Genomic DNA, 11,827 nt, shown 5'->3' with positions numbered 1-11,827 from the left:
AATCGATGAGAAATTTCTACTAGTCAATGTTTCAATCTTTACCCTCTTATCAGTTGACCCTTGTCTCTACTTTTGGGCTTGTAATGTCAAAGAACTACAGTTGAGTTAAAAATGGATGCAAAAAATTGTAGTTGTGGGATGCCCGACCACTTTCGGAAAAACTCCCAACGCTACCAGTTACGGCACGTTCCGTCGGCTCTCTCCTCCTCCTCCCCTCGGCGGCGATGCGATGCGATGCGATGCGATTGCCAATGCCATTTTGCCCGTTTAGAAATTTTTAATCCGGGCGCAAATTGGAAGTAGTTCTTCGTCAAACGAGGATGGGAGAGAGATCAAGGAAAAGACAACGAGTAGAAGACGACTCGCAAGCAGAGAAAGTCGCCGAGGCAGCGGAAGAGTCCCTCAAACTCCACCCCCACGCATTAGCCTCCGATGATGAACTAGTCCATCACGACGCGGGCGAGTTTCAAGGCCTCGTCCGCCATCAAACTACATCGGCCGACGCGGCCAAGTTGGAAAATGGCCCACGCAACCCTTTCACTGGGAACGAGTTCTCGCAGCAATATTTCAAGATCCTCGCTACGAGACGCGACTTGCCGGTGCATGCCCAGCGTGAAGAGTTCCTCAAGATCTTCCACCAGACGCAGATCATGGTGTTTGTCGGTGAGACGGGGTCCGGTAAGACGACCCAAATCCCGCAGTTTGTATTGTATGACGAGATGCCGCATCTCACGGGGAAGCAAGTCGCGTGCACCCAGCCGAGACGAGTTGCTGCCATGTCGGTGGCGCTGAGAGTTGCCGATGAGATGGACGTGCAGTTGGGCGAGGAAGTGGGCTATAGCGTGAGATTCGAGCATAAAAACGGGCCCAAGACGATATTGAAGTATATGACCGATGGTATGTTGTTGCGTGAGGCGATGGACGACCATGACTTGTCGAGATACTCGTGTATCATCTTGGATGAGGCCCACGAGAGAACGTTGGCGACTGATATCTTGATGGGGTTGATCAAGCAGGTGAGTTTGAGGAGACCCGATTTGAAAATCATTATCATGTCGGCAACGTTGGACGCGGAGAAATTCCAGAGCTATTTCCATGATGCTCCCTTGTTGGCTGTGCCTGGTAGAACCCACCCCGTGGAGATTTACTACACACCGGAGTTTCAGCGCGATTACCTCGATGCTGCCATTAGGACTGCTTTGCAGATCCATGCCACCGAGGATGAGGGGGACATATTGTTGTTTCTCACCGGTGAAGACGAAATCGAGGAAGCGTGCCGCAAGATCCAGTTGGAAGGCGATGCGCTTATCCGAGAGCAAGGATGCGGCCCTTTGAAAGTGTACCCCTTGTACGGCTCGCTTCCGCCCCAGCAACAGCAAAAGATTTTCGAAACCGCCCCCGTCAACAACAACCCCAAGGGAAGACCGGGAAGAAAAGTCGTTGTCTCTACCAACATCGCGGAAACGTCATTGACCATCGATGGTGTCGTTTACGTTGTCGACCCCGGCTTCTCCAAGCAAAAGGTTTATAATCCAAGAGTCAGAGTCGAGTCGTTGTTAGTCTCCCCCATCTCAAAAGCAAGCGCTCAGCAGCGAGCAGGTAGAGCAGGTCGTACCAGACCGGGCAAATGTTTCCGGTTATACACCGAGGAAGCGTTCCAAAAAGAGTTGATCCAGCAGTCGTACCCCGAGATTCTTCGATCAAATTTGGCTTCCACAGTGCTAGAGTTGAAGAAATTGGGCATCGACGACTTGGTGCATTTCGACTTTATGGACCCACCAGCGCCCGAGACCATGATGCGAGCATTGGAAGAATTGAACTATTTGCAGTGTCTCTCCGATGAAGGCGAGTTAACGGCGTTGGGCCGCTTGGCGTCGCATTTCCCACTTGACCCCATGTTGGCGGTGATGCTCATTGGCTCTCCCGCGTTCCATTGCTCCGAGGAGATCTTGACGATTGTGGCGATGTTGAGCGTGCCCTCGGTGTTTGTGCGGCCCGTGTCGGCAAGACAGCGTGCCGACGAAGCCAAATTGTCATTTGCCCACCCTGATGGCGACCATTTGACGTTGATCAATGTCTACGAGGCTTTTGAACATAGTCCTAATGAATTGGGGGTTTCGCAGCACCAGTGGTGTCGCGATAACTTTTTAAATTATCGATCGTTGCAATCGGCTAGAAATGTCCGGTCGCAATTGCAGAGGATCATGGAAAAGAATGACTTGGAGTTGGTTTCGCAGTATAACGAGATCCCCGATGCGTTGTACTGGGAGAATGTCAAGAAGGCTTTAATTGGTGGGTTTTTCATGCAGGTGGCCAAGAAGAAGAGCGGCGGTAAAGGCTATTTGACGGTTAAGGACAACCAAGACGTCTTGGTGCATCCAAGCACGGTGGTGCAAAAGGATGGCGAATGGATGATTTATAATGAGTTTGTCTTGACTAGCAAGAACTACATCCGAACGGTGACGATCGTTAACCCGCAGTGGTTGGTTGAGATTGCTCCTAAATACTACAACTTGGACCACTTCCAAAAAGGCGACGTTAAGTTGAGCTTGGAAAGGGTCATTCGCGAGGTGGAGAAAAAGAAGGAAATGTCAGATAAAAAGGGCAAGAGCAAATCTAGGTAGAGGATTTTCTACACCAGCACATATATATATAAGTGGAAACTTTCACAGCATTAATTGTAATTGAAGGTCTTTTCAGTGATGGCAAAGAACACACTTTTTGTAAGATTGTAGCTTTTCCAAACACGTGGAATGATACGCATGGCCGCACTCGAAATAAATCAACTCTAGAAATTTGAATGAGCCGAGTTGCAGTTTGATCCCACCTCGCTGTCGGTCCTCCCACGCTAGCACATGCGGATCAAGCACAGCCTCCGGTAAGCCATTATCGCCGGTACCACTGCCATTGACACCACCGCCGCCACCACCAATCCATTTTCCGCAGGAAGAACATACTTGCGCAGCTTTGATCATCCATCCCCGCAACTTGTTGTCTCTGATGATGAGCATGTTTTTATACACGTCATCATTCAACATCTTGAACGATATCTTCAACATCTCGCTGTCGTAGGAGTACGAGATAAACACTTCTTGAAGAATGCCTCTGATGTTGGACAAGCTGGCGATTTTCGCTTCGTTGTGCTCTTCATCTTCATCGCCTTCTCTGCGTGTTGTAGTATACTGTGCTAAAAACTTGTTGAAAATCACCAAGAATGATTGTTCTCTTTTTGAATTGTTCAATTTCGAGTCGCTCATTGTTCTGAAACATTCATGGATGCAATGATTGATGAAATTTTGCCCCGCGATATGGTTTGAAGCGGCGTGGTTGGCGACTTCAACTAGGGTGTGGATTATCTTGAGCCACAATTGTTCATTCAAATTTAAATCCTGTGAGACTTGGACATCATACGTTTCTGGTCGTTCGCATATCTTCATGGCGTATTCTAGTAGATAAACGAATCGATCTTGGCACGCAGCGTCAATAAATGATGATTCAGAATCTGTCTTTTTCTGTTTCAAAAACTCGAGAATGCAATCGATTGCAAGTACGTATTCGTTTTGACACACCAAAAGACACGCTTCGGCGTCCACCAACTCATGATCATGGAGCAACTTCAACATTTCATCTAGATGTTTCTGTTCACTAGCAACAAGCTGGGCACTCCACAACTCGACAAATGCAAACACTTTCAGTTCCTCCAACCGAATCATGAGCTGGAGATGACGCGGGAGGAAATCCTTCCATTTGAGATCTGGCGTTGTCAACAACATGGTGGTGTATTGATATGCAACGGCATCATCTTTTACATTCAAAACCTCCGCGTGAGCATGAGGAGCATACTTTTCAATCAAAGTGTAGAAAGCTTGAACGTCCAACTTGGCAAATTTTTCAAAATTGTTTTTCAACACCTTGATGATGTTGATTTTCTCACTTGAAACCTTAATCTTCGAGAAAGAGTTATGGATCAAGTCCATCAACTGCTGTCCGGAAATCTCACCAACTAAAGCCGCTGCTGGTGTAGTGGAGGAGGTAATGGTGGTGGCGGTTTCTCTTCCATTTTTCAATAGCCATGATTCGAGTGCACGTGAATACTTTCCTTGAGAATTGTATAGATCAACCAAGACACCGTAAAAGCCTGCCAGTTCCAACTTTTGCTCAAACCCAGTGTCCTCTGGAACGTATAGCGATACTAGACTTTGTAGTGCCAACTCGCAATCCTCGACAATCGAAGCGTCGGCGTTTCGACAAAGTGTGTCCACTACGGAATCCAATGTTGACTCGGAAAGACGAATGAGTTGGGAATACTTTGGATAATTCCGCGCGATGAATATCGCCAATTGCGCCTTGTCAAAATCGGTGAAATTTTGTTTATTGGCTTCGAACAAGTCGAGTAACGCCTCAATCAAGTATTGTCTAGTGTACTTTGGATCTTCATTGAGAAACGACGACTCGAAAAACTCGTTGAGTGTCGATAGCATCTGGAACGAGTCTGCATGTAAAAAGACGTACAAATACGGGAATATCGTCTCTGCATTCGTTCCTGTTGTTGTTGTGGGTATGACTTTCCCACTGATTTGCACTGGTCCGCTTGAGAATAAAATGTTGCAAATGGCAAGCGCTGCTTCTCTTTCTCCATGTGGGATGTATCTATCAGTAGGGTATTGGCGGCCCGTTAGAATGTACGACATGTAGGCATAGGCCTTGTAATAGTCTTCCGACCCGATAAACGCGGCCTCGGCGTTGCCAAACTCAGCAATAAACTCAATAAAGGGCGCTTCATAGTCGTTCAAAAGCACATTCCAAATGTAAATCAAGCAATCCCGCAACTTGTACTTGGTGCAAAGTTGAATTGCCAAATCGATATCCAAGCTCTTGATATCCAAAGTGCAGAGTATTTCAGTGAGCAACTCGCCTTTTCTCGCGGATGCATAATACTCAACCAATCGTCTGAGTATTGCCGGCGGCAACACTGACAAGGTTCCAAACAAGATGTACGATTCCAACGTGTCAAAGAATTTTTCATCATTGTGTAGCGCCTCGAGTATATCCTCAAGCATCTCCGTGTTGCCAACGTAGGCAATCACGTCAAAGTAGATATTCAAGCTGTTGGCCGAGTCTGCTTTCAGCAAGAGCGGGAGCGATTCGCGCATGATTTCAACCAAGTAAGGGCGCAAGACTTGAAGTCTCTTTTCTTTATTTACAGGTAACCCCACAGCGGTCAATTTGCCCCTTGATGTAGTTTGGTAGTATTCGTTAGTGACGAATAATGCGTCGACGTAGTTGCCTGTTGAGACATCCTTCAATAAGATATCGGCCCAGCTCAATTGCCGGCCCAAGAATAATTTAGAGTCCCTGCGGAGAACCAAAAAACTTTGCTTTGCCGTGTTGATTCGACGAACTCCGCCTTCCATTTCGTCCTCGGCGATTTGAACTAGCAACGAGCCATCATAATGGAAAGTCTTGATGTGGATTTCGTTATCTTCCAGTTGCACGAAAACGCATAATACATCCGACAGGGCCCATTTCAAATCGACAATCGCCAGCAGAGACTGCCATTTGCAAGTTCTGCGGAAGGGGAGTTTTGGCACTGCTTTATCTTTATCTTTGGCGTCATGAACGATGCGAATCAAATTCAGGGGGAGGCAGTTATTATCTAGTTCTATGATGTTCAACGTGTCATGCCAGCTGCATGCTAGCTTGGCGTTGTTGATACCGCGCGATGTCCTGGTGCAAGGGTACCAGTTCATTGCAGTTGAAAGCAGGTCCATGTGCTGGTCCAGTTCCTCGTTGCCATTCCTGGTTCCGGACCTAGTGAGTTTGAAATGAGTCACCATGTTGGTCAAGTCGGGATCATTCAACGACACAACCGAGGCTATGGTAAGAGTGTTTTGAGTCAATAACGCCACTACCCCCATTTCGTCGGTGATCTGCGGCGATGAGCCAAGTGGCAATTGTCCGTATTTGAGAATCTTGGATGGCAAGTTTTTTCTCGTCATGTTGTTGAACGCCACTAGCCGTTCAGTCTTGACGTGTTTCTTCATGAGCTTTCGCAGAAGTTTGTGATGTAGCATCAGCCCGGATTCGTCCACACTTACCACGAGATGGTTGTGCTGCTGGATGAAATCAACGTACTTGATCGCTGAATTAAGCTGGTGCCCTTGAAACTCCTCGTGTTCATCTGGATGGCTCAGTTTGGGAGGGATGATGAAATGGGGCCGAACGACACTTGGGACCAGCGGCGATCGGTTCGAGTTCATGTCCCATATACGTATCACTCCATCTTCGTAGCCCGCTACAAAATGAGTCGAATCGGATGAAAATGCCAAACTTGTGATTTTCGCCAGCGGGTTCCTGTTATGTTCCTCGGTATCTAGCCTGACCTCGATGGCTTGCTTGTAGTTGAATATAATCACGTCCGAGCTGCCCAAGGCAACAGCAATGTAGATCGAGTTCGATGTCACATGCATCACTTCCTCGTCCGATATCAGCTCGTTGATTTTCCGAAGTGGCGACCAGCTAAACATGCCATGTATCTTGGAATCTGCCGCCAGCAGCGGCGACGGCCGCTGCTGTAAGAGCTCCTCCTTGGTCTTAACCGACGCATCTCTATACTGTTTCAAAGCCAAACTAGTCTTGGTGGTGGATCGATCATCGAATCGGAGCCGTTTGATGCTGGCCGTGTCGGTGGAAGACGAGGTGCGCGAGGAAATGCTTAGCGAGGGAGACCGTAGTGTCCGAGTAGATAGTTCATATAAGTTCAACTTGTCCGATAGCAGTCCCATACCGAAACACGTGGCGGCCTCCAGCAGATATTCCAATCGTTGTAACTAGTAATGGTGATGGTGGTGGTGGTGCCGTGGCGTCTCCGATATCTCGGTAGAAAAAAAACCACCACCATCACCAGAAAGGAACCCACACGAGCTCATCTCCACATCCTAGTGAAAACCCCCGTTGGCCGTCAAAGTTAGCCATCTCGATGCCCAGGTGACACCAGACGCGATGAACTTATCACTACAAGACCCCTTTTCCGTAGCCAAGGAGTTTCCCGAGACCTTGACCACGACGCTCGACTATGGCCACTCCGTCTGCATCCAATTCAGCAAACAGGGAGACTACCTCGCCTCGGGCTTATCAGATGGATCGCTCGTGATCTACGACATGCTATCCCACGGGGTCATAGCGCACATTACGCGCGATTGCCATGTGCGGCCCATCACTGCTATAACGTGGTCGCGATGCGGACGGTATATTTTGACTTCGTCGCAGGATTGGTATGTCAAATTGTGGGACTTGAGCCGGATCGTGGGCAATGAATACGGATCACCTGCGCCTGTTATACGGCTGATTAAGTTTGATGGGCCGATATGGCTGGCGAGCATGCACCCTGAGAACCCGTATTTGTTTGTGGCTTCGTTATTTGAGGATTCGCCCGTTAGCGTCGACTTGAGTGACGCGTCGAGTCCCCGCGTTGTGAGGCTACGGACGCGGCCGTTGGAGAATGAGGACAGAGAAGCAGAAAGTGGCGAGGAAGAAGAAGAAGGTGGTGGCAGGTTTCGAGCTAGTAAGAGACGCAAGGTCAATGAAAAACATGTGACGTTGGTGACGACTTTTAGTCCCGAAGGCGAGTTTATATTTGCCGGTACGAGTAAAGGCTGGTTGAACATTTTCCGCACCCTGGATTTGAAATTGGTCTATTCGGTGAAATTGGCAAATTCAAACATCAAGAATATATCGATCCCCACTAATGGTAGGAAATTGGCACTCAATTTCTCCGATCGCATTATCCGGCAGATTGATCTTCCCGATATCGTCAATGACTCCAACGCCAAGGAGTGGGAGTTTGAAGTCGACCACAAGTACCAAGATGTGGTTAATCGGTTGCAGTGGAACTCGATCAGCTTCAACCACAATGCGGATTTCCTCATTGCGTCAACTCATGGACAATCGTCGCATGATTTGTACTTGTGGGAAACGTCGATGGGGTCATTGGTTAAGATCTTGGAGGGCTCAAACGAAGAGCTCATTGACGTGAAGTGGAATTATCATCGCTGCAAGATTGGCTCGATCGGGCTCGATAGCGGCTCAATCTACATTTGGCTGGTTCAATTCCCGCAGAAATGGAGCGCTTTAGCTCCCGATTTCGTGGAAGTTGAAGAGAACATTGATTACGTGGAAAAGGAAGACGAGTTTGACATTTTGGACGAGTCGGAGTTGAACAAGATGCGAATGGAGGAAGAGGACGTGGAGGTTGACGTTACTACGATGGAGCTTACTGATGCACGCGGGTTTGAAATCGTGCCTGATTCATTCGTGATCCCCATTGACTATCAAAAGGATCTATTTGATTAAAACAAGTCCCCCCCTCCCCCCAGATTGCTCTCGTTATGGAAGAATAGTTTTCCCAAGGCCGAGCACCGACGAAATGAATATATGTGAAATAGACATACGGCCAGGAGATCTCAGACCAAGAGGCTCGCCATGTCGATACCTACGATTGACTACTAAAAAGTTTACTCTAAACGTAAATTGAAAGTTTTACTATGTAAATAAATTATGCAAAAACACTTTTTTTTTTTGAAAAAAAATTGTTAAAAAAAGAATCTGTTTCTTCAAGAATCAACAACTTCAGCGCGTTGTTGATTCAGATCCAGTTTGAATGCCACATTACTCTCACCATTTACTCCATTCAGCACCACTGAATTGCTGCTGTTACTATTAGTGTTATCGTTATTGTTCTTGTTATTATTGTTATTGTTATTGTTATTGTTATTGTTATTGTTATTGTTATTGTTATTGTTGGAGTTCTCCTTACCATGTTTACGATTCAAGGTGGGACTCATGTTGTTTCCCCCCAAGTCGTCGCCGCTGGACCCACCGTCGCTTTCTTTCCTCAATGGCGACTGCTGCCCATTGGGTGTGCTGAACTGAACAAAGTTCCAAAACGCCGGGCTCGATTGGCCTTGTCCATGCTGGTAATTTTGGTTCTGTGTGGGTGCCAAATTTGAATTCTTCAAATTGGCTTCAGGGGGCACCGCCTTTTGTTGAGGCTGTTGTTTTGACTGTTGATGTTGCTGTTGTCTACTCGAGCCACGTTCAGGGGTGTATGCTTCTAATGCCGAGATTTTCTTGGGGCTAGTAAACGAATTCATTGGTTCGGTAGTGTTGTTAACCGTGGCGGTGGTGGTTGTAGTCGAGGTTGTGTTGGCACCAGCACTACCAACGCTAGTGTTTGCTGGTACTGAGGGTGGCACTGAACTCATTGAATCATTTTGGTTCGATCCAAAGGAGTTCATCAGAGTCATGTCCTGTAAGTTATGCGAAGCCGAGTATGAAGAGTCTCGCGAATGCATATAAGTGTTGTTATTGGAGTTGTTGTTGGTGGTGCTGTTGGTGTTGCTTGTGTTGTTCTTTGATGACGTGTTGTTCAGCGCATCGTGTGGATGGTTGGATGCCGGTCCAGAGAGCGGGTGGGGTTGGTTGTAGCCTGGGATGGAAGGCGGTTTGATTCCGTTTACTTGGAATGGCAGGTTTTGATGAGTTGGAATTGGCAGGTAAAACTGCTGTTGCTGTTGCTGTTGCTGTTGTAGTTGTGGTTGTGGTTGTGGTTGTGGTTGGTGCGGTTGCTGCTGGGGTTGCGGTTGAGGTTGAGATTGTGGGTATGCGAAATTGCGATTGTTGTTTTGCATGTACACGTTGGGTTGGGCCATGTAGCTCAATGGATGAGGGACTGCATTGTTTGCGTAGTGAAAGTTTTTAGAGTCTGTTCTTTGATCATACCCATATGACAAGTTTGGTTGGTGAGGTTGCTGTTGTTGTTGCTGCTGTGGGAGCAGCATTTGTTGATGGTCTGCTTGTTGTGGGGGAAGTGGAGGCTGTGGGGGTGCAGCGAGTTGTAATGGTTGCAGTGGTTGTGACCCTTGTCTAGTTGTTTTAATCAGCTGCAAAGGCTGAGGAAACTGAGTAGAGGTATCGTGGCCTTTGGAGCTTTGTCCATCGGGCAAATGTTTATGCGTCGCCAAATGCAAGCTGAGTTGTCTCGAGACCGATGAGCCGCGTCTTGTTTTGGATATAGTGCCATTATTGATCTTGTTCATAAAGTCCTCCTTGTAAGAGTCGCTGATTTGCCACTTCATACCTTTCCCGGGCTCATTGGGTCTTCTTGGTACTTTTTCAAAAGCCTTGTTTAATGATAAATTGTGTCTAATTGAGTTCTGCCACCCGGTCTTGGAAAATCTATAATAGGCATAGCGAGACGAGATCCAGTTGTAAATGTCTGAAAGCGACATGACTCCGTTGGGGTTGGATAATATCGCTTGAGTGATCATGGTTGCATAACTGTAAGGGGGTTTAGTGTCCTTGGAGTCCTCCTTGGACAAATCATCGTCGATGGCATTCTGCAAGGACACCGCCGAAAGCGAGGTTGGCGAGTGGTTCAAGCGAGCATTTTCATTCACGTGAAAGTTCCTCATGATACTTGCTCCACTACTGTTGTTGTTACTACTAACATCGTTGGAGCTTCTGCGTCTCTTGTCCTTGTATTTCTGGAGACACTTATCTAGCATCTTGGGGGCCACGTTGGCGGGGCTATCGGGCAATATAAACATCATCTGCGTGCCCCCAACGTCCAAGATCGCCCCCGAGTGCAAGGCGTTAATCTCCAGCGGCTGCAGCAGCGGCAGCGACACGTTGACCTTCTGGCCGTCGATCCTGGCGCCGTTGCGCCCCAACACCTTCAACTCCCAGCACCGCAAGTCGAGGTTATAGGTGATGGTCGCGTGCGACCTGCTGACAATCTTGGCGGGGCCCAAGTCGATATCGATGAGGGGGCCCCCGCCGTTGCGCACGCCGGGCGTCTCGGTGTTCCTGCCGATCGAGATGGCCAACGACTTGACATAGTAGGTCCAGTCCTTGCCGGCGATCTTGGCGTAGGCCTGCACCTCGCTTGCCGAGTTCTTGGTGTTGGCGTAGACCTCGGAAACGTTGGTCTTCTCCTCGGGGCACTGCAACACCGAGATGACGGCGTTGATCATCTCCTGGTGGTCCTCAAACGGCATGAGGTCCGACCCGCCGTGCCCGTCTAGACGCTCCGACACGGTCCTCTTCCTGGGCGTCGTGAAACCAGACATGGCTGTTCTTGTACCTGTTGTTGTTGTTGTGAAGAAAAAAAAAAAAAAAAAAACGAAAACAAGGGAGACAACGACACGTAAAAAAGTCCACTGGTTACGTGTGTGTGTGTGTGTGTGTTGATAGCGAGCAGTTCAAAGTAGATCTAGCTGTAGCTGAGGCTGTCGACGTTTCTATGGCCGGCTACTTACTTGGCTGAGTGGCTGTTTGGGGGGAGGCTGTCTTGCTGGTGGTTGTGGTACCTGTCACAGTGGGTGGTGGGTGGTTGTTTTGTTTAGAAAACAAATTTTCCCAGTGGGCCGTGTGCTGTTGACTAATTAGAACCTGCCCTTTTCCGCGGGAAGCACACCCACAGAGAGCCCCCACCGGCCCCCCACCCCTCGAGAGACAGAGACAGCGGACAGTTTGAGAGCCAGAGAAAGCGCCCGTGCTTGGAAGATAAGGAAGAGAAGGACAAGGGATGGAAGGGGCAGAGTTTCGTGTGCTACGGGGGGGAGGTTGTACTTACTCTGGTGGGTGCTTTCTCTGGCTACTGGGGGTGGGTTCACGGAGCGTGGGGGGAGAGGAAGGCGGTCACGTGTAGAGGTCACGTGCAAAAATCACGTGAGAACGTCACGTGCCGCAATCTTCTGCAGAGCGAGTCACGTGGTGGGGTGTTTTTGTTTTTTGGTTTACGTAACGCGTGACGCGCGTGTTATGT

At 48.4% G+C, this 11,827-nt stretch overlaps 4 protein-coding genes across 4 annotated transcripts; 2 read left to right on the top strand and 2 right to left on the bottom strand. All coding sequences in view use genetic code 12, as the record gives it.

The window, feature by feature from the left end:
• Nucleotides 1-320: 320 nt before the first annotated feature.
• LODBEIA_P22340 (uncharacterized protein) lies at nt 321-2,624 on the top strand (the record flags this gene model as incomplete). The annotated part of the gene is made up of 1 exon (XM_066972211.1): nt 321-2,624. The coding sequence occupies one exon, from the start codon at nt 321-323 to the stop codon at nt 2,622-2,624; it is 2,304 nt and encodes a 767-aa protein (XP_066829172.1).
• A 72-nt stretch (nt 2,625-2,696) lies between these two features.
• LODBEIA_P22330 (uncharacterized protein) lies at nt 2,697-6,785 on the bottom strand (the record flags this gene model as incomplete). The annotated part of the gene is made up of 1 exon (XM_066972210.1): nt 2,697-6,785. The coding sequence occupies one exon, from the start codon at nt 6,783-6,785 to the stop codon at nt 2,697-2,699; it is 4,089 nt and encodes a 1,362-aa protein (XP_066829171.1).
• A 217-nt stretch (nt 6,786-7,002) lies between these two features.
• LODBEIA_P22320 (uncharacterized protein) lies at nt 7,003-8,352 on the top strand (the record flags this gene model as incomplete). The annotated part of the gene is made up of 1 exon (XM_066972209.1): nt 7,003-8,352. One exon carries the CDS (start codon nt 7,003-7,005, stop codon nt 8,350-8,352), a length of 1,350 nt encoding a protein of 449 aa, XP_066829170.1.
• A 260-nt stretch (nt 8,353-8,612) lies between these two features.
• Nucleotides 8,613-11,129, bottom strand: LODBEIA_P22310 (uncharacterized protein; the record flags this gene model as incomplete). Its single annotated transcript, XM_066972208.1, has 1 exon — nt 8,613-11,129. The coding sequence occupies one exon, from the start codon at nt 11,127-11,129 to the stop codon at nt 8,613-8,615; it is 2,517 nt and encodes an 838-aa protein (XP_066829169.1).
• Between the last annotated feature and the right edge of the window lie 698 nt (nt 11,130-11,827).

Source organism: Lodderomyces beijingensis (assembly GCF_963989305.1).
Source record: "Lodderomyces beijingensis strain CBS 14171 genome assembly, chromosome: 3".
NCBI classification, from domain to species: Eukaryota; Fungi; Ascomycota; class Pichiomycetes; order Serinales; family Debaryomycetaceae; genus Lodderomyces; species Lodderomyces beijingensis.
The sequence above is the reverse complement of the archived record's forward strand: the minus strand, read 5'-3'. Positions and strand labels throughout refer to the sequence as shown.